The 22,988-nt window shown below is 40.2% G+C and overlaps 2 protein-coding genes across 3 annotated transcripts in view; one reads left to right on the top strand and one right to left on the bottom strand.

Annotated features, from left to right (window-relative positions):
- mllt3 (MLLT3 super elongation complex subunit) overlaps nucleotides 1–11,403 on the bottom strand; it is a 45,464-nt gene extending 34,061 nt beyond the window's left edge. For both annotated transcript variants that reach the window (XM_054600988.1, XM_054600989.1), the window contains exons 1-2: nucleotides 11,290–11,403; nucleotides 10,269–10,449 (exon numbers count right to left, since the gene is read on the bottom strand). In XM_054600988.1, the coding sequence (XP_054456963.1) occupies nucleotides 10,269–10,449; nucleotides 11,290–11,301 (193 nt within the window). In that variant the 5' untranslated portion in view covers nucleotides 11,302–11,403. The remainder of the gene's footprint in view (nucleotides 1–10,268; nucleotides 10,450–11,289) is intronic.
- A 1,511-nt stretch (nucleotides 11,404–12,914) lies between these two features.
- focad (focadhesin) overlaps nucleotides 12,915–22,988 on the top strand; it is a 45,957-nt gene continuing 35,883 nt past the window's right edge. The window contains 5 exon segments of the mRNA XM_054600983.1: nucleotides 12,915–12,989; nucleotides 17,644–17,715; nucleotides 18,125–18,193; nucleotides 19,811–19,965; nucleotides 22,246–22,344. Coding sequence (XP_054456958.1) covers nucleotides 17,659–17,715; nucleotides 18,125–18,193; nucleotides 19,811–19,965; nucleotides 22,246–22,344 — 380 coding nt within the window. The 5' untranslated portion in view covers nucleotides 12,915–12,989; nucleotides 17,644–17,658.

The following is a 22,988-nucleotide window of genomic DNA, read 5'->3' as shown; positions in this document are numbered from 1 at the left end:
AGCAGAAAAGAATGACAGCAGAAACGAGACAAAGCTGAACACAGAATAATTAAGCTATTTCAGAAGTATTCTGTGATTCATTCCAGGATTTAGTATGTACATGCAATGATCTGGCTGCAACCAGAGACAAATGACTTCGACAATTACTTATAATGGATTCTCTTTCCATGGACAAATACATTCAATTAAGCCGCTGTAACAAACTGGTAGAGCAACAGCTACAGCTGGTTGTGGTAGAGGATTTCCCCTCTATTTATCTCATTGATTTAACCGACCGTAGCTCATTTAGTGATTCCTGACTCAAATCCTCCAGGGCTGGTGTGTGGAAGTTCTGTAAATAAAAGACAAACGTTTTATGGCAGGGGTGAGTGACAAAAGGGTGAACTAGACAGCCCTTATAAACCGTGCTTCAATAAACCACTTCCTCCTACCTCCTTTCATTGACTGGACCAAGGGAGAGCCGGCCTTTACGGCTCAGTTCCTGTTATTCGGTGGTCTATCTGCACCTCCTCCCCTTCCCCGTCCTTTCATGCCAGCAGCAGCAGCCGGCCTGCAGCTTTCTTTTGTGTTCAAGCTATAGAAGCAGGTATGATTGCTGAGGAATCGTAAAACAATTACTGGCAAATTCCTGGAGCTCTTTGATTTCTGCCAGACACTGTGAGGGGGGGGGGGGGGGGGGTTTCTCAGGACCCTTTTACCCAAAATGTTATTTACTTTCATTCACATACGACCTGGCGATGTTTAGTCCCTACTGTACTGATCTCAGAGCAGTCTCAGCTGCTGGATCACACACATCTGATGTGTGTTTTGTGTTAGTAGAACTGGACCCCAAGATCCTGGATCCCCTGGGTGAGCAGATCCTGGATCAGCACATTAAATACTACTCTTTACATATATGATCCTTTCACCTATGAGGTGAAACAATCCTCAGTGCATTAGTGTTGCCATTTAAATTTGTCACGCATGTACAATAAAAAATAAAATTCACATGCACAGTCATACTCTGTAGTTAAAAGTGTTGGCAGTAAAAAAAACAAAAAAAACTATGGTTTTTAAACACTTCACTTAATGGATTTTTAAAATAAAAATCCTAATCATGCAACTGTTGACAGTTGCTGAGAGCACAAACTATTATCACTCTTTAAGTTTACATGCACACAAGAAACTGGCATACTCCACAGAACTATTAATAGAATGGTGCCAGCGGAACCGCCTCCAGATCCACTCAGGGAAAACCAAAGAGCTGGTGGTGGAATTCCACCGGGGTAAACGCTCTCCCCGGTACCAGTGAACATCCAGGGAATGGACATTGAGATTGTGAAATCTTATAAGTACCTGGGTGTTCACCTGAACAATAAACTGGACTGGACAGACAACACTAACGCACTCTACAAAAAAGGGACAGAGCAGACTCTATCTGCTGAGGAGACTCATGAGGACCTTTTTCAACTCTGTGGTGGCATCAGCCGTCTTCTATGGAGTGGTCTGCTGGAGCAGCAGCATCTCGACAGCTGACAGGAAGAGACTGAACAGACTGGTTAAGAAGGCCAGCTGTGTGCTGGGGTGTCCACTAGATACAGTGGAAGTGGTGGGAGACAGGAGGATGATGGCCAAGTGCAGGACAGTGCAGCTCCGTCACACACCGGCTGTTCCACCCCCTGTGTGTGAAGGAGAGGTACAGCAGGTCCTTCCTTCCTGCTGTTGTCAGGCTGCACAACAATCTCTGCTCCCAGTAGACCACACATCACTAAAAACTGACAATATAAATCTGTGCAATATAAAAAGTCTGTGCAATCCACTGTGCAACACTAAAATGATTCTGTCTGTTTATATAATATTTTAGTTATTGTGGATTTCTAAAGTTTTTACCGATTTATTCTTTACTGTGTTATTACTTATTAATAATACTTGTTTTGATCTTGTTTTTTTACTTATGTCTCTTGTTTGCACTATCCTCTCTGCTGCTGTAATCCAGCAAATTTCACCGCTGTGGGACTAATAAAGGATTATTTTATTTTAAATAAATCTATATAATCTGCGTATTAACCAGTATTGTAAATGATTGTTAGTTGCAGGCCTCGTCTACATGGCTAGGAACTTGTCTTTTCCCCGGAGAAATCAGGGTGCTCTACTTCCCGCCCTATTTACAGAAAACATGTGTTTTAGAAATCACATTACTGCAGAGAGCTGTTACTGAAGTACATGTAAACGTGCTGACTGTTGCTGTTTATTGATAGGCCAGTTCAAACTGGAAGTAATGAGCAGAATGCAGAGATAGTCAGGAAAAAAGCTAACTCCTATCCAAGTTCCAGTTTTCTGATAATCTTAACTATTGAGGGAGTCCTGATCTAGTTTTTTTGGGGCCACAATCAGTAATTTGACGAGATGGAATTCTCTGGAGAAAAGACGTCTCACTCCATTGGATTTGTGGGAACCGATTACAGAAAGCGTATAGAGCAAACCTGTCATACTGCCATCAAGTCACTCCCAGTGTTAACGTTAAGAAGCAACAAGCCCAATAGCTGCGACACTACTAAACACAGTACAGTGGACTCATTTTGACAGACTGTACTCTAGCCGGTAGAGATCCATTTCAACACGCCTGGACTGCCCCGATACTAGTGGTGTAACGGATCGTTGTGGATCCTTGATCCGTACGGATCCTCCCCCTGGGTTCGGCACGCATGTGAACCAAGGATTAATTACACAGTTCAACCATCATGGTGTGAAATACAGTTTTACTAACGATTGTTATCAGCGAATACTCAGTGAAAATATGAGATCAGGGCATCAGTATTAATGCTTTCTATTTGCTGATCCCTGATAATGTTACATGTGAACAACAAAAACAGCCAACGGTGGCAGGAAAGCTAACGGCTAGCACATAGGTTCCATTCAATTACATTATGATGCATTCAAGCTCTGTTCAGTAAAAAAATGATTATCGGGGAATGGTAAATTATAACGTTAAGAATCTTGAATAAATCCAGTTGTTTGAAGGAGATGTTTTCAGATAAATATAAAATAGATATTAGAGATGAATAATTATCTGTATAACTTCCTAACACTACCTCTAAGCATCAATAAAACTTTTTATGAAGGAAAAAAAAAACACTATAGATGACTATAACAAAGTAAAAGGATAACATTTAGAATTTTTGATGGTTTCCACTGACTTCTCGAGTCTTGTAGACCAGCTGCTATAGCATACACACTGGTAGTGTAACAGACTATACAATCCATCACAGTGTGAAATTAAGTTTTACTGGCTATCGTTATCTGCCAATATTCAGTAAATTTGCAATAATTTATGCTTTTGTAGATGCAGATCTCTAATTATGTTATATTGTAAACAACCAATTCCTGTTTGCATTGAAAACAAGTTGGCAGCATCGCTAACAAACGAAGGTTCCGTTCAGTTACATTATGACGCGTTCAGGCTCTGTTCAGTGAAAATGAGTGAATGGCTGAAGGTAAATGAAAAATAAAAAATATATATTATACAATCGAAGTTGTGTCCCTGACCACCTGACAAATACAAACAGAGCTATTGGCTGACCCCCATTTTTTTAAATATTACATTTGGCTGCTGCTCATTTCTAGAATTTCTTTGGGCAAATGAGTGAATTTACATTATCAGTTTCAGTAGACTGAAAAACAGAAAAGATGTGGCAGACCTCACTAATCGTTACTGTTTTTAAGACAAAAGGAGCCACATGTGCACACATGCAGAGGAAAGCATATCAATACTGGTATCATCAGAGATCACATTAGCAAAGCCACAGCAGAGAGCAGAGGAATGCACTGCAGCTTCTGAGACACATTCAGCCCGAGGATGTGAATCTGATGTATAGGTCACTGCAGTGACTTGACTTATGTGGTATGTGCACACAAGCCACAAATTAAGCCTGAGCGGAGCATGAGGGGAGTTAAAAGGCTTCATGGGAGCCAGGGAGATGGCCAGAGGCTAACATGTTGGCCCAATCATTAAGGCATCAATCTGTGTGTGTGTGTGTGTGTGTGTGTGTGTGTGTGTGTGTGTGTGTGTGTGTGTGTGTGTGTGTGTGTGTGTGTGTGTGTGTGTGTGTGTGTGTGTACAATGTAAGGGGCTTATACTGTCGCCAATCTGGCTCACAGAACAGAACGCTCTTTCTGTAAGGAAAGGAGATACTCTGAGTAAGTGTGAGTCTAAGGAAGTGATTTCTGTGTCTCGGAGAAGGCCTTTTGGAAAACCCAAGACAGGAGGTGTAAACGTGAAGCTTCAGAAAGCTTCATAGTGCAAATGTTCCAAATCACAGGAGCAGAAACGAGACAAAGCTGAACACAGAATAATTAAGCTATTTCAGAAGTATTCTGTGATTCATTCCAGGGTAAAGACCTACATCTCTGTATGCAAGTCCTCATTAAACAAGCAATACATCAAATCATTTTCATGGGATCACATAAATAGATCACAACAAACGTCCCTATTGGGAGGAACACAGGTGATGAGCTGCTGCTGTTAAACAGATGTGCCTGTAAAAGAATAAGACACACACACACACACACACACACACACACACACACACACACACACACACACACACACACACACACACACACACACACACACACACACACACACACACACACACACACACACACACACACACACACACACACACACACTAACCTTGTGCCCTCTAACTAGGACTATAACTAGGCACTTGTGGAACACAAATTCAAAAGAGCGAGGACCACAGCTTTGGCAGTGGGACAGTTGTGATCAAAGCCATGTTGGGTTTGCCTCTGGATGTACAGCTCAAATAGCAGTGTCTAAAACTCGAGGTGGAAAAGCCTCTACCATTTGGGAGATGTTATGATCTTATAATAAGTTACAGGGGCGTGCTGCCAATGTCCAGGAATTATCCACTGCCCTGTATAAACAAGTGCACACTGCAGTTGTTCAGGAATTAACATGCAGAAATTGTCCATTGCCCTGTACAAAATGAGCAGAAGCTATTTGTTGTCCAGGAATTACACACTGCCTTGCATGCATGAGGCCATGCTCCTTCGGGTGCAGCGTTACACAGACGTCCCGGTTCGTAGTGGGTTGAGTACAGCTCTGGTGTGTTATTTTGTGCTCTCCATACTGCGACTGACTCACATGCCAATCAGCTGTTTGTGCTAACCTCAGCACATGTTGCTCACCCCTACGTGCATCCACATACATACCATGTATTCTGCGTGCATTGAACTGTGACCTCGGTACCAAGGTTAAAAAAAAAAAAAAAAAAGTACAAATGAGCACAATCTGCAGCTGAAGAGGAGTCCTCCACTGGGTCAGTGTGAGAGCTACGACACTGATGGACTGAGGTTTTCCATTTGTCCGGAAAAATGACTTTTTGGTTCCTCCTGCTGAACCAAAAACACACTGAACTGTGGCTTTTGTGTATCTTAACAGGCCTAATTTGTAATACTACCAACTTTTCTAACACTGGAATACTGTAGGTTTGCACAAGGCAATGTGAAACACCACCACACTAGAAATGTGGTTTTCCTCCTCTCTAACAAAGAGCACCTCGGTCTCCAAAGACACAAAAAGAACCTTGGCTCTTGTGAATCTTTCCTGCAGAGCACAAATGTGAAGCTCTTTTCACCAAGCTTGCCCATTTCTTTCCCATTACACTGTCTTACATCTGTCCATAAAAGTGACAGTCCCCTGAAATATCACAAACGCCTTTGAGCAGACGCCGTCTCCGGAGTAGATTAAATGGCAGCCGAGGCTCCAAATGAGGTGCTTAAGCAGCGTGAGCCGCTGCCGCCTATTGCCAAAATAGCAGCCCCCTTCACTGCTTCCAAAGAGCTCCTTTACCTCCATTTGTTTAAACGGCATTGCCACTGGGCCGTCGCCGTGGCAACGAAGGCCCGTTAACCGCGTGGCAATAATGAAGCGCGGTGGCAGCTTCACGGACTGATTCGTCATTAATCTTGACGTGTTGTCTGGCAGCTTCAACAAATCACAGAGAGTGTAGGAGGAAGTTACGCTCTTCGCTCTCTCGTTCGGACTGCTTCTGTGTTTTGACGGCTGCAGCTCTGATGATAAGAAGAACTGAAGCTTTGTGAAATCCTATCAGCATGCCATGTGAGCCTGTCAGCATCTTTTTACCAGAGCAAATAAAGCGCGACTGACACTAAACTCAACAATAGACGCCTCTTCAATCTAACCCGTCAGTGGGCCAAGTGGCCATGACCGATCTCACTGCATTTCCTCATGTATACAGGGGGAGTTTAAAATATGACCAAACTCTCCGTCTTTGACATCCTGACAGGCCGTTGGGGATCTCTGGTCCTCATAACAAATGCTTTCCTGCCGCAGAGCTCTTCGCAGAATCCTGAAGTTCACCTGACTTCCATCCATCAGCCTCTGCTGTTATGTAAGAGGAGATGGGTGGAGACGTATTTAAATGGATCAGATCAACCTTTTTTTTTAAATGATTCTACTTGGAGCAGCCAAATGTAAGCACTCGATTCCTTTAGACAGATTGACTTTGTGCTTACGACGTGTTTAAACGCCGCCCATTTGGTTTAAGAGTGGATGGAGAGTCACCATGAGAGACGTGAAGGTGAGTAAACAGCTTCTTAAGTGAGGAAGTGTAATCTTAAACTTCAATAGCTGCAAAATGGACAAAATGAAACAGCGGCAGAAAAGAAGAGAGTACGACTGTTGGTACTGATGGTGTAAAACACAAGCCTGGCTACACCAAACTACATCTACAAACCACACTTGTTAGGGGATGAAAACTGTCTTTTGTCATCATAAAATATGTAAAGGCCATCTGTGGACCACAGTCCTTGTTCCTGTGAATTCTGTTTGATCATCATCTCAGTTAGTGCTGCTGAAAGGATTAAATCAATTCAATTTAATCTCACCATAGAGGACTTTATCTGTACAACACACGTTATCCTCTGTCCCTTTGTTGATTAATCGACAGAAAATGAATAGTCAACAGTGTGAAAATCTATTCATTGTTTGAGTCCTTTGTCAACCAAAAAGCGCAAGTATCTTGTGCTATGTGTCGTCGCAGAGACTTATTGAAGTTCTGCTGCTGAGCTCCGGGCCTTCAGTCTTCCAGTCACAGATCATATTTATCAAGATCGGACTCGGCAGGGGAAAGAAAGAAGGATGACGCCAAACTCATCTGCTCATGTGTCATCAGAGGCCTTTAGGAGAACCTTTAAGCTTTGAAGGTTCCATATCAGCAGAGAGGAATTTGACTGGAGGCTCTGTGGTAGATGAATACACTAGAACATGTCCAACTAGCTGTGAGCACTGGGTCTGTCCCAAAACGCGTCTTCTGTCAGAACCTTTCACAGAGTTGAAGTCCTTCATCTCCTGCGCTGGTGATTAATCAAGGTGATATGCTGTTAATGTTCTACACGTCAGCCTCTCGGAGCACGCAGGTGTTCCAAGCAGCTCATGTTGAGCCCTGAAAAAGGTTCTAGGATCACATGAACTGTTCAAGCAGCTAAAAAAATATTGATTAATTAATGTTGCTTAGCTTCTGTGCCTTTGCAGGTGAGGTGAACTAATGACATTCTTCTTTAAGACTAACATTATCATCATCATCATCATCATCATCATCATCATCATCATGAGTCCAGGCATATTTGACCTTATATGGCAATACATTTTTAATTATTCATCTATTTCATTAAGAGACAGGTTTGTGCTCAGAAACAAAAAATCGAGAGTACTTCCAAAAGCATATACTATTCTCTCATTTCCACTTTAGAAGATTATAAGTGTTTAAAAACAAAGAGTTCAGACAAAAGGAAAAAGAGGATTTCAGTGATTCTTACAAGCAAATGTGTTTTTGTTCTCTTTTCTCTTTATAGCAGAGATTCAATCTTGAAAATGTACATTTTCCTGATGGATAACAGAAAACTCTGATCTGAGACTGATATGAGTTTAGTTTAATGTACATCTTAAAGACTCACAAAGGCCTGTTTTTTGTTTTTATAAAAAGGAGTAAAGGATAACAGTTATACAGACTGTATAACAAAAGTGAGGGCTTTTCATTACTGATTAATCTGATTGTTTTATTTATTCATCGAGTCATTGGTTTGTCTGTAAAATATCAGAAACTGGTGGAAGAAATGTCCATCACAGCTCTTCAGAGTCCAAGGTGACTTCTTCAAATATCATCTCTAGAAAACAAACAATTTAAATGAAAGCATCAGTCATATTGGATACTCTGGAAGAGACATCTTGGCTTTTTCTCTCAAAACTATTCAAAAATGTGCTTATCAAAAGAGTTGCACGCTTCATATTTTGACACTTGAATTAAAAGATTTCAGAACTAATTGGTTCAGCCCTAACAGAACAAACCAAACCATTCAGTTTGTCAACAAAGACTGACTGATAGAGTCAGAGGCCAGTAATAAGGAGGCTCATGATGAGCAGTAGAAAGAGAACGGGGAATCTCCAAATAACAACAAGATATATTCAGTCTGATTACACTAATAGACAATATAAATGTCAGTGACAGTTACGTACAAACAATGAAGTATTATGTTTCCCTAATTTGTATGTGTACTGTGGAAAAGCCCATGAATCAGCATGAGAACCATGAGACATCTCTAATCGATTCATAAATTAAGTTATTAGTTAATTAGAATCCATTTTCTTGTACAACACACTAATAAAAAAGAAAAAGAGGCAGCTTAACTGATAAACAAAGGACATGTTAGTGCAGCTCTAGATACATTCATTCATTCATTGTACAGAACCTCATATTACTGCAGAAAATCCAGACAGTCTGCATGCAGATGTTTCCAGCGTGCATTGCTGACTTTTTTTTTTTTTTTTTTTTTTTTTTAAAGGCACCAGTAGACAGACAGACATATTGGTCGTAATTAACAGAAGGACATGAAGAAAAACACAGCAGAGAATTATTATTGGGTAGGGTGGACAATAAATCAAATGTCTCTGTGCAACCTGACTCTGTAACTATGTAATTACATGAGGAGTAACAGGACGACTTAACATTGGACCGGTGCCAAGCCTCAGTCTCACCCAACAACCCCTGAAATCACAAAAGGGCTGAAGTGGGGTGAAAAAAAAAAAATCCTGAAGCAGAGGAGATTTTAATTGATCCCTTCCGGGCCAGATGCTCCATTAGGACTCCTTTAGCTCACACGCCATGATGCATGATTGACCACAAAGACTAAAAGGCCGTCCTTACACACCGTGGGACTTCGGGCCTTCCCACTAGAAAGCTCACACAGTCATGAGAGAAGCATGGCAAAAAAACCCAAAAAACTTTGGCCTTTGATCCAAAACAGTGACATACTGCTGAAGGACAAGCTGCATCAAAAACCTGACCAAGTCTGAAATGTAGTACTTACATTTAAACCATGTGACTACAGCTACAACTGTGCAAACCAACCAATCAGAATACAGCATGAGATTACACAGAATAAACTGTTGCATGTACATAGCCGTGTCTCCTTTTTTTTTTAATTTACACTGTAGTGGAACGATGCACTTCAGATTCATCCTGCAAACTGACCCGGATTGCAACCCAGAATTGATCAGCTCCATAGATCGGCAGTGATTCATTGATTATTCAATGAAGCTATCAAATTTAAATGAATCTGCAAATTATTTGATAATTGATGAAATGGTTTTAATTGTTTTTTTTCCAAGCAAAAATGACAGACTTTGCTGGTTTCGGAATCTCAGGTTCAGGACTTGATCCTTTGTCGTATATGATTTTTTTTTTTTGGGGGGGGGTCAGATAAAGGATCACATTGGGCTCTGGAAAATTGCATAAGCAGCATTTGTGTATACATTCTTTAGCAGTGAAAACTGCTTGAATTCATGATGAACACCTATTATCAGTCTAACCTTGACTTTAAATACTTTTTTTTATTTAGCAACGCTATGATGCATTTTGCATCATTAAACATTATTTCCAAGCTTTCCTTTTGGTCCACTGAGACACATAACGTTTTGCCACTGTATAGAACCAACACTTTGCAACAGGTAATACAATCCAATGCACTGCTGTTTCTGCTCACAGAAAGAAAAGCCACTACCTTTTTCTCCACAATATGTATTTGAGCAATTTACTCTCCCAGTAAAGAGATTTCAGCCACAGGGACTTGATGCAGACACATGAGCACTGTGGATGCTTGATGCTGATACGGGTTAGAGATAGTTCCAAAGAAAAACAGCAAAAGGGCCAAAACAAAGCAGAGTAAAGAATGATGATGTCTCTTACCTCTTTTTGGTTTGGGGAAGCTTTCGTGCAGGTGAAAAACGACTTTCTCCACAAAGTGTTGGATGTTGCTGTGCTCTGGTCCTCGGACAAACACCATCCAGTCGTGGGTGAAGCCTTCCACGGTGGGTTTCTTTCTCACCTGGGCACGATGACCGAGTTCTAGTTTGACCTGAACAGCACCCTGCCAAACGAAACCAAAATAAGAAAAGTTGAAAAACAAATACAGTAAATAAAATAAAATAAAATAAAATAAAATTCGACAGAATGTAAGATTTCTATCCAAAGAATACAATGCTGCACAATTTAAAAAACCCAAACTCTGCATTTTAATAAACCCTTTTACTAGTTTTTCCTTTTATAAAGCGGCTCATTATAGAACCATGTAGAACTCAATACAAAAAAACCCAGCTAATTTAATGAAGCGTTTATTTTTTGCCAAATGTTAACACCTGCATGAATCTGATCCACGACTTTTAAGTATAAGCTTAAGCACACAGGTACATTCATTATCTATATAGAATGTAACCCCCCCATGGAGCACTTAGAATTTCCCCAAAAAACTTTATCTTAATGCAATCTGCTCCCAGTGTTTATATATACCGGTATGTCTGTTCAATTAGAATGCAATGGAAACAACTTGAGTTGACATATTACCCCATTTTCGTGCTACTTTATGCACCGCGTGTAACATTATGCCCATTTGAAGAATGGACTGTAACCTATTTGGGAAATGTCCTTCATTTACACATGAGCTAAAGCGGTTTTTTTTGTAGGTGAGGCGAAACATATTAAATACGCCGGGATTCTGAGGGTTGTTTTTTTTGTATTACTGTTCCATTAGGACATAGCGGCACTTATCGGCTCAAGCTAGCTGTACGGCTTGAAAATCCTCGTTACGGGAGTAAAAAAAACAAAACCCGAAAAAACACCGTATCCACCGGTGTGACAAAACAGCAAAATGTCCCAAAATATATTCCGTTAGGGCCAGACCGGCGAGCAAATCCTCCAACTGGCTACTCACCGAGTTGGCCATCCTTGAGGCCCCGCGTCACTGTTATTTCATGGAGAATGAGTTTTAAATGAGAGTAGAGGTGCATACAATTTGCCTATGACGGCGGACATGGTCTCTCCTGGACTGAAGTCACACTCCAGACTTTCAAAGCCTCGCCGGCTGTCAATTACCCGCAATACCTTTGAGTAGTTCCGCTAGGGACTTTTCAAAATAAAACTCCCGCACTGCGGCCATTCTCAGTGTGCCTCCCTAAATTGCAGATTGTTAAAATAATGCGTTTGGCCATCTTGCATGGACCTGACAAGGTGTTTGGATTCTATTTGCTCAAGATCATGACCAGGATTTTAGAAGTACTGCGCTCATGACTAGCATTGTTGACTGTAGTTTATGTAGTGCTCTTGTAAGTCAATTAATCAGCCACTTTACAACAGTGGTTCATCTTTTAGCATCGTCTACCAATCAAAACTTGTTGCTGACTTGCCATGTGTATCTGCAGCAGTTAGTAACGTTACTATTATTTCAATAAAGGTTTATTTTGTTTTCACATGTCTATGATATACTGGGCCCCTGGTTAATCATGCAGGTGGTAGAACCCATAACAAGTCATGATTGGGAGGATAATTATTTACAGAAGATAAATGGATTCTTTGCATTTATACTCTTTATTGCTAGCGGCCAAAGTATTGATGAATTACGATAAAGCACAGTTTCATTAGGCCACCTGAGAATTTACTCAATTACATAGTATTCTTTCCTTCTTGTCGCTTATCTTGCATTATTTTACTTTGAAAGAAAAACTCTCTCGTTTCCGTTACCTCTTTTCCACAATTCGTCAAACCTAACGATCCTAGGGTTAAAGCGCACGCGCAGCTTGGCGTACCCATTGGGGCTGGTCTGCAGACAGAGCACGAGACGGAGAGAGCCAATAAGAGAACAGCAGACACACGGCCCTCCAATCAGCGGGGCGCAACCATCTTGTAATTATCTTGCCTTCAAGTCCCAAGGGAAAACTGGCGAAAGATGCATTTTTAACAGTTTATACGAGATGTTCAAACCCTTTTAAAGCAGTCTAATGGAACGGTTAATGTACAATTGATGCGATTAAAATGTTATTGTGACAACAACACATCTGACTTTCAACAAGTATATCTGAGACACAACTTTACAAGCTATTTTGATGATATAAGGCAATTTTTTGGGGGAAACATTTGAAATGTAAATGTAACTATCACACCCTGCTACTTAGATTTTATTCTAATGTATATTATTGGTTGATAGTGTTCTGTGTTTAAAATCCCTACTCAGGTCACCCTTGAAAATGCAATCATTAGGACTTACCTAATTAGATAAATAAATACATTTAATAAACAAACAATAGAAAAAATAATAGTTTCATTTTAATATGGCCAGCCCCCATGTTTCACTCTGTAGAAACATTACAGTCCATATATGATGGAATTATTATCACAGCTGTTAAAACTGAATAAAAAACTCACATATATACATGTTATATACGAACACGCTATTCTAACTAACATGCTATGTTAACATTAAAGTATTTATTGTTACACTCAGGTTATAACAAAATGTTTTGTAGCGAAAGGTTATGCGGCTGTGTGTGACTGTCGGACTCCGTCGCTTTTGGACCTCGATACACGCCGTAGTTACATGAGGGTTTGCAGCGTTTCGCAGGATGCTGGATGAACGAGGTAAAGTTATGGCAGCAACATGTACAACTTTTATTGACCTTTTTACCGAGAGACTAATATGATGCTCAGTCTACTGCCGAAGGCAATACAGTCCTCTTGGCTTTATTATTACCGATGCTCGGCATTGAATGTGTTCAGCTGTTGTGTTTATGACTTCATTGTCGCTAATATTAGCCGGGTCCAGCTAGCTATAACTTCAATCGTGTGTTGTATTTTCTTTTATTATAATAACTAAGTAGCTTTTGGTCCAACAAAGGTTTGTTTTAAAGTTCTCCTACATGTTTTATACAACACGCAGCCAGCATCAGGACCACGACTAAGCTTGAGAGAGCGCGATACAGTGAAGCCCATTTAAAAATCTGTCATCTTTATGTTCACAATCTTAATATCAAAATATTGTAATGCACGAAACACGACTCAAAGCATTTTCTGACAAAATAGAAAGCGTCCTTTAATTCGGCACGAATCTGATCAATCCAAACGGCATGTAAACAAACACTGACGTGCTGCTAAAACGCAACACTGAGGGTGGCGGCAGAATCCCAGATGTAACACCTGCTCGATGCTGTTGTTAATTGGCTATAATACTGAGTAATGGTTCAAAACAGCAGTAATCATTCTACTTGAATATAACAGCTATACATATCGCAGTATAAAGACCACAGTACTCTATGTTAAAAATGCATTTTTTTTTTTTTTTTTTTTTTTTTTTTTTAGTTTGTAAGAGTATCCTTCTAAAGTTTTGCATTGTTCATGGCTTTCTGTTTGGTTAGTAGTTCACAATCTCAGACAAGGTTTAAAGCTCTTTGTGCAATGACTGCTGATTGCATGTTAAAACTTTTTAAGACTATTTAGTGTGGCAAAGAAATAAATATCAGTGTCATTCAATCTCTCTCTCTCTCTCTCTCTCTCTCCCTCTCTCTCTCTATATATATATATATATTCATGGGAATTTATTTGAACACACTTGCAATTTAGGTTTGTACCACAGTGTACTAACCAGCTTAGTTAACCTAGTTTATAGGCCAAATAATGGAATGATTAAAGATAGTTTTAAAATGGAACTACTACTCCCTAACCACTTGCAATAGTTCACCCCAACAGAAAAAAGACAAGTCTGCAAAGTTAACGAACAGCCCAGTCAAAGGATAAATTTACCAAAAATCGGATCATCATCATCGGTGTGCCCCACCAAAATGCATTGTGTGTATTTTTGGTGCCTAACATGTGACTGTATGGTTCTAACTTAACATACTAGATGCAAAGAAGACCTTAAGAGGATCTGAAAGAACAGTAGACTGCAGCATCAGCTGGTTTTAGGAATAACAACAGTGAATTACAAATTAAGTGTCTTCTTTCAGGAAATGCTCAGCTCACCCTGGACGCAGAGTTTTGAGAGCAGCTGTCAACCAAAGCTCATTCTGAGCCACACCCCTTTTTATATAACTAAATACGTTTTTAAAAGGTAACTTCTAAGAAAAAATAAAACATAAAAATCTGTTTTTGACGTGGGCTTTGAATTTATTGTTTGCCTCATGTCCCCTCCGCTGTCATGGGGGAGGCAGGGTTTTATTTATTTTATTTATTGCCGGTTCATATTTTTTTGTTGTCCATGTTTATACACAATCTATGCTATCAGGTCACCTGCTCATAAACACATAGCTGCACGGCACTACTAGAGGTCAAGAACTCAGCAGGGTGGCTTTAATATGTCAGGATACAAAATATTTCAGTAGTTTCTATTTGGCTAGTTGTGCTTATGGGATTAACACATATATGTTTTAGAAATTTAACTGCAACCTCACTTTCCAAAATAGTGTTTACTGACTGATCTGTAAACTCATTGATTTTGGTTATTTTTTTGGAAATGGAGACAGGGTTCCTGGAAATGAAAGCTAAAACAAAAGTTTTGTAGTTTTTCTATTTATTAGCAGCTAAATTCTAAATTTGTTTTTCTGATGCTGTATTGTAACTTAGTGTATATTTTTACTGTTTATGTAACATTTTCGTGAAGTTATTTTGAACTTTCTTTGTGGGAGTAGCTGCATCATTTAATTCCTTAGAATCATTTACAAAGATTTAGTCGTAATGTATACTGGTTGCTCTCTCAATATATCTGGGGGCGGCTGTGGTGTAGTGGAGAGCAAGGTAGTTCTCCAATCAGAGGGTCGGTGGTTCGATACCCGGCTTCAGTCGATGTGTCCTTGGGCAAGACACTTAACCCCAAGTTGCTCCCGAAGGCTTGCCATCGGTGTGGACTGGATGTTGCATGAATGTTAGTTAGAGTCTGATGGTGGCACCTTGCATGGTAGCCTGTCATCAGTGGGTGTATGATATGTAATATACTACTGATTGTAAGTCGCTTTGGATAAAAGCGTCTGCTAAATGACTGTAATGTAATATCTGTATTTATTGATTTATATAAATATATATATTGCTTTCAGAAAGTCAGCTAGTGATGATAAGTTGTTATTGAACACCTTATAAAATGTCAAAACAGTGAAAAAAACAGTCGACAGTCCAAATCCCTCAAACAATTAATTTACTGTGAAATGAAAAAGCACCAAATCTTCACATTTGATATTGAGAAGCTGGAACCAGAGGGTTTGTGGAAAAAAACACAAACCCTCTGGTTCCAGCTTCTCAATATCAAATGTGAAGATTTGGTGCTTTGTTGATCAAATGTCTTTTGATCGATTGACAAACTGACTCTCTAAACCAATCAGCTTTATTCAACCTGATGTCATATGTTAAAGACTACAATCGACTGTGTTGCTATTGTATGCTATCAGGCCTCTAACATGGCCGTGAAAGGGTGTGTGTTGTGCCACCTGAAAGCCCATCAAAGTCCCACGTGCCTGTCCGGCATGTGCGGTTTGCAGCGGGGAGCGTCCCGCAGTAAAGCCTCACTGGGGTCATTTATAAAGCACTGTTGGCTCAACACTGTCCATGCATTGTCCTCTCTTCTATTGCTAATGCAGACCTAGCAGTACAGGCCAGCCCTTATTGTTTCTCTGTAAGGTACATACGCTGTAGAAACCACTGGAACCGTTTGGTGTATAAACTGTTATTTTTTTTAGGTTTAGCTAACCATCGGCTGTCTTTAAATTAGAGAAGAAGACAGCTTCTTCTTAATTATTGCTGTCACCTGAACAATGACAAGCGATGACTGAGTCATTTTAATTAGTTTCACTGAAAAGTAAACTTCTACCACCCACACTCCTGTCAAACTCCTCAGACTCGTTTTATAGAGTATTAAGCTAAAGTATGCTAGAAATACATGTAGATATTCCATCATTAGCAGCATCGTTGTCCACAAACATCAGTCAATTATCCCTTAATTGTCAGTATTGTTGTATAGCAGCACCTACCTGTTCATGTGGCCATGGAGCTGAGTGGCAGTGGGAGCCAGTGGAGAGAGAGCAGGAGCAGGGTGGAGGACAGTCAGCACAGCAGGCTGGCTTATCAGTTAGATAACCGCAGGGGGCTGGGTTGGGTGTCTGTTTGTGTGTGTGTGTGTGTGTGTGTGTGTGTGTGTGTGTGTGTGTGTGTGTGTGTGTGTGTGTGTGTGTGTGTGTGTGTGTGTGTGTGTGTGTGTGTGTGTGTGTGTGTGTGTGTGGTGGGGGGGGGGGGCTCGTGTCCCCTGTGTTTAAAGTAATGTTAAACCAATATATCGGCTTACAGATATTGATTAACGGAACGAAACTCTACCTGAAGTTATTTGTACTTCTTTTTATTTTTAATATAAGTTGCTTTTTTTACTCCAGATATTTCAAATAAACCTATAATATGTGGAGGACAAAATATTACAGGCATTCAAAAATGTTTCTGCTTGTATAACAATGAACACATAGCACAGACACCAGAATGATACTCAAAAAAAGAAAGAAGCAAACCTGAAGAAATATGTATGTTTTTATTTAACAAGGAGACAACATTCTCAAGCGTTAAATGTTGCCTAAAGACAAGCATTGCCAAAGAAACTAGTCAATATTAACTATTTAAACTAGTTTTCAGAAGTATTCATTTTCTGAAATCAGTTTGAGTTTTAACTTAAAGAAGGAAATCTCTGATAAACCAGATTACAATCTGACCATTCAGAGCCAAAATAGAGTTTTTGATACTCAGCAGTACCACAAAAATGTATATCTATAGCCAGCCCTATTCAAAAGCTGCTATCTGGAATATTGACCTGTAAAAGTTAACCAGCTCTGTGGTGGAGAGCAGCTGTGGTCTGCAGGCCTCAGACAGCTGGCGGTCAGCACCTGGACGGCATATCGTCAGGCCTGATGACACAACCTGAGATGGGTCACGTGTGAGTTTGTGAGTGGATGGGTAAACTGATAACCTGTGAATAATTTAATGCAAAATCATGTGGTGGCTGCAGGCCAATAATTTGATAACACATGGCCAGGGTCGTCTTTCAAAGGGGTCGGCCCCTGAATACCTCCAAGCAGTGCTTCTGCCTGGAGTCATCGTCCCTGTTAATGCTATGAAGCAACAGGTGGCTCACAGCATCACTTTTGTTTCCAAGGTCGACATCAACACCTACTGACATGATATTCCTGAGTTAAATAAAAGGGAATTCTAACACTGTTAACTTTCATTAAGTTTAGTTCACTTATTCTAATGGAGTTTCTTTCTGCTCTCTAAGGCTTGACCAGCAGAAATGATGGAGAGTTTGAAAATACGATTGAACTTCCCCAGCCCCGTCATACAAGCCCAGGTAAGCTCCTGACTCATCAGAATAATAGTCAATGAATGAAATTGTCTATATTTGTAAGAACATAGTGGGCACAGTGTCCTACATGGAAATGTACTAATGGATGTATTGGAGTGGAGGCACAGCTCTGTACTTTACATATCAATCCTCTCATCTCATGTGCAGCAAGAAAGGAAATAATTGTATTTCCCAAGATGTTCAACTGTCATTGTGATGAAAACTGGCGGTTCAGCCGTCATGCCAACGTTTTTGTCATGTTAGCCAATGAGTGAGCTAGGCTGCAAGTTCTGACCAATGGGAAAGAATTACACCAGGTGCTAACCTTTTGACCAACAGAAGGGACTGAAAAGATTTTTTAGAAAACCAACAGAAAGATCAAACTAAAAAAACATTACATTACATTGTTTCCTAGACGGTGAGACATCTTGTCGCTGCTGTGCTAAAGGAGAAAAATGGACAAATCGCACAGTCCTCCACCCAGGTGAGTTACTGAAATGGCAACATTACTGCTGAAAGTTAAGTATTTCCTGTTTTTAACATGACGCATGGGCCTGAGGTAACAAAGTAAGAGTTTCATTAGAAACTGTTAACCAGCTTTCAGTCATTAAAAGAATGGTGACTATTTGATTGGAGGGATGGGGTGTGTCAGAAACATCTGATCATTTCATTGGTTGTAGTTTATGCCTATTAAGGAGGCTCCAATCAGGATCTTTTGGACCAATAATAGATCAACGACCACTGGTTAAGTGTTCAGTCGTGTGTTTGACCGTGTTACTCCGTGCATCTGTGACTGTGCATGTCCATGTCTTCACGGCTAATCTTGCACTCCTCTGAAGCAAACTGCCTGATATCTTGGGTGACCGGTTATGAGCTGCAGGACCTCTACTGGTTGCTGTGACTCGCACTTTCTTGAAACACCTTTTATAGCTGTTTCGTACTGCCGCTGCCTGCCTGCTGAGTCCTCTCTCACTACTCCTTACTGGCTCCCGGCCGCTAGGGGCTGCTAGTGATAGCACTTCTGAGTGCATCACCGACTCCCAGTTGCTACTCTGAGACCAGAGACACAGTGGGAGAAAACAGTTTGCAGACTGTTAAAGTGGCCCTATTATGCTTTTCCACTTTTTCCCCCTCTCCTTTAGTGTGTTATATATATTTATGTAAAAGGTCCGTAGAGTGTAACCTGAAGTCCACGCCTAAAAGGAGTTACCCTCCCCCTCAGAAGTTCCTGAGCTGCCTGAAACGGCTCTATTGAATTCTCTCCTTCACTTCTGTAACTTTATGAGGTCATAATGTAACGGAAGTGACTTAAAACTCCTTCCGGCTAGTTTGGCCCTCAAACAACAAAAGAGAGAGACGGAGCTGGAGCTCCGGAGGAAGAGTTTTTTTAAAATGTGAAACGTTAAACCAATCACAACAGAGCGGGCTAGCTGACCAATCAGGGCAGACTTTGCTTTCTGGAGGGAGAAGCAAGCGCTACAACGGAGCATTTCAGAGAGAGGGTGAGAAGACGTGCTGCAGGACAGCCAGGATGAGAAAAACAAGGCGGACTATGAGCATTAACGCATGTAAACATGTTGTAACTGTAACTTGAGATAAAAATATGCACCCGGAAAATAGCACAATAGGGCCTGTTCAAAGTTTTGGACGGTTCGTTAGCTAACCACTAACAGAACTACCAGTACACACACTGCTGAGTACCTCTCGGCAGCTGCTCACTTTTAATATTTATTTTTGGACGGTGTGTTTGGCTAACCACTTACAGCTATTGTAACTACCAGTGCACACACCGCTGTACCTCTATTAGTTTGTTTCACAAAGCTTTACAGCACTGGTTGTATTCATTGAATCACACAATACAGCAGTAGTCGTTGCAGACACACCTAGCAGAGATCTGAACTCTACTAATTGAACCTTCTAGTTTGACATGCATTGTTTATAAATCTGATTATGGTTGGGAAAGCATGACGTACAGTAAATTCAGTTCCTTCTTGATCAATAGCTGAATAAGTCCCCACAGGCTAAAGTCCTATTTAATGGGACTTTTTAAGCTGAATCTGGATCCAGATGTTGAGTTGTGTGTGTTGTTGCTGTGTGTTAGGGTCCGGCGCTGGAGGCTCTATGGCAGCAGTGCTGCAGTGACTGTGCCCTGGTGCGTTCAGCCTGCTGCGATGCCGTGGTGCTGCTGGTGGATCAAGGCCACGCAGACCTGCACCACGTCCTCAACAGTGTCCTGAACCTCCTGCCCTCTGCCAGGTACACAAAACACACCCACACTTAGTGACAGCGCCCAAGCACAAACGTTAAAGTAAAGCTTTACTTAATCTAACATTACATGTGTTTTGTTTTGACCTATTTTGTATTTTGTGCCATTGTTGTACCTCTCTGCAATCTTTTTGGAGTAACTAAAAGGATAATCCAAGTTGATGACAACCTGGCTCTTATTTTTTGAGGTTAAGCCATTCCTGTCAATAGAAATACGATTGTACTCAGCAAGTTCAATACTGAGATCTGAGTCATCACTTAAAGACTTGATCTCACTATGTTTTCTTGCGTTGCTTAAAAAGATTAAAAAACAGACATGAGCAGAGAGCCAATTAGTGATAAATAAGAATGATCCTAAGTAGAACTTTAAGAAAAAGAAAACTTGCATGATGCTCTAATGTCCTCAGAATTCACAGCCTGGAGTTACTGTATCATTCACGGATGATGCGTTTACTGCATCCAAATCAAATAGTCTTCACTTTTGCACAAAGGTTTTGCTATTATCCTCAGTGACTTAAATATAAATATAGATATTTTTTATGTTGATGAGTACATGGATGTGTCATCACCTGGTGCGGTTTGTAAATATACACAGTTGAGGTGCTCCCTTTTGTCAACTTAAGCCTTTAAAACAACAAATTTGACAGGACGAAGCAGTAGTGTTAATTCTGTAACAAAAACCAAGACAAAACATATTTGGTATCAACCTTTTTCTCCTGGAGATGAGATGATTTGCGGCTTTACAGCACAAAAACTGTGACTAAGTCACGCATAATATCATGGACAAAACAAGAGTTTAATCTAATTCCTCCTGTTCTTTCCTCTCTTGTCTTTTCTTACTGGCTCTTTTATGTGTGAAAGACATGACTGCTCGCTCGGCTTGTCTTGACAGATATTATAAATTATTGAATGTTTTTTTTTTTTATAAAATGTATTTTTAGTTTTTAAAGTTTTTGTAAAATAAACAAAAAATGTTGTTATAGATTGCTGCTAACTATTTTATCCACCAAATAATTAAAACCATGCGTAGGTGGGTTTGCATTCTTGAGGGTTTATAAAGTTCATCTTTAGCAATCTGAATAACTTGTAACTACACATTGTTGGAGGGCCCTCTGTCTCTCTGGGGGCTCCAGTGCAACAACACTGCCTGCACTGTTTATATTTATGTCCCTTGAATGAGAACTGGCAGACCACAGTGCAAAGTGTACATGGAGCATGTAGTGTACTGTAGGTAATGCAGCACCTCTATGCAGAAGCATCATTCAGCTTTTAGTAAGAGGACACTTAAGAGGTCCATTAGTCCCTCTCATGTCCCGACCATCAGAGCACGAGGGTCAAGTCTTACTGCAAAGTGACCTTTTCTAGTCAATTATATATGACTGAGTGAGTCAGCACTTCAAATAACCTTTGTGCCAATGGTTGGTCGGATAAAAAATACCATCATCCTTCTGATGCCAAAATAATAGATGTGTATCTGCAATATGTTTATATGAACAATACATCAAATGATTATGTGTAATATGAGAGAGATGACTTGTAGTGATGAATCCACAGAGTTCCCCTCATCTCTATATGGAGGTTTTTAGCACAGTTTAGCCCCCAAACTTTTCTGTTTGGTTCACTCTCACCAACCGGGTTTCCAGCTGAGGCAGGAAGCTGTTTTCAAAGAAAAAGCTTTGATAAATAAATATTTTTTTATACCTTACTTTAAGAAATATAAAAACTGAGCCTGAAAGTTCATTTTTGCAGTTGAAAACTATAATTTGACATAAAAAGATAACTAAAGGTAATCATACAACCTCCTGGAGATTTCAAGCACATTCCATGGTCTTCTTCTGCGAAAACTTTTTAATCCTGGGCTATACATATCAATTTACCTAAATCTGTTATTTCTTCCATAGTTTTGAAGGGCTCTCCTGCCTGTCAGTCAAAACAACATCCCCATGTTGTTTGAAAGTTTGAAGGAATAGTTAGCTGTTGTTATGAGTATTGTTCTCTAGACAGAGACAGGCCAGCGGTTGTCTCCTTCTTTTCAGCCACATTTCTAACAGTAGCTTTAACATTCTCTTAATTATGTAATCCAATGATTAGAAAAAATGATGGCAGTAGGCTCAAATAATTGCTACAGTCCTACTGAACACACAGATCACTTGATATGTATCTTCTCAACTCTCAGAAAGCAAATAAGCTCATCTACTTATTTCGCTTACTTGTGTTTTGAGTCTTTCTTCACATTCTCTGTGTTCTGTTTGTGACTTGACCTGTGAACAGAAACATCCAGGGGCTGATGAAGATCATCGGACGGCTGCTACAAATGCAGGCAGACCAGAGAGACAGAGACGAGCACTTCACCTGCCCTTACTCCATCAGGTCAGTCATTCTCATGTACACAATACACAGCATCTGTGGTGTGAAAAACGTATATATATTTCTTTATCTTTGCATGTGACTGTTGTGTATAATCAATCATATTACACATGATGACATTATCAGGGTTATTTTCACAGACCTTGAGGATGCCCTTGATGGGTGGATGGTTAAATGGTGGTTAAATACGGTGCATAGGATTCATAGGATTTAGGGTGTTTTCAGGTCTGTAAGTTGGACTTGTGTGAAAATGCCATCAACAAATCCTGCAGCTCATTTCTGCTTCCTGTTGATGTTCTCTGGTCACATCAAGACAGAACTGATTATGAGTTTAATTAGTTTAGACTGTAACTGGCTTCATATATCATCAATCTGGACATGGAGACAGAAACTTGTGATATTTACATTTTGTATAATATAGGCTATACTTTGCATGTATATACAGGAGATAAATTCCCTGGTAGTTGACAGTCAGATACCTCTCTAGCAGTTGTTAAGCTTTTGAATTTATACTTAAATCACATATTGACTATCACACAGTAAGCTAGTGGGTCTTGCTTGCATTTACACAACAAAGGAACTGCACACCTTTTATTAGCTCGAAAATGAACAAAGTGTAACTGGCTATTTGTGAAACGATCCGGTCA

The sequence above is a fragment of the Anoplopoma fimbria genome, chromosome 7 (genome assembly GCF_027596085.1).
Source record: "Anoplopoma fimbria isolate UVic2021 breed Golden Eagle Sablefish chromosome 7, Afim_UVic_2022, whole genome shotgun sequence".
Taxonomy (NCBI): Eukaryota; Metazoa; Chordata; class Actinopteri; order Perciformes; family Anoplopomatidae; genus Anoplopoma; species Anoplopoma fimbria.
Note: the sequence above shows the minus strand (reverse complement) of the source record. Positions and strands in the feature narration are given on the sequence as shown.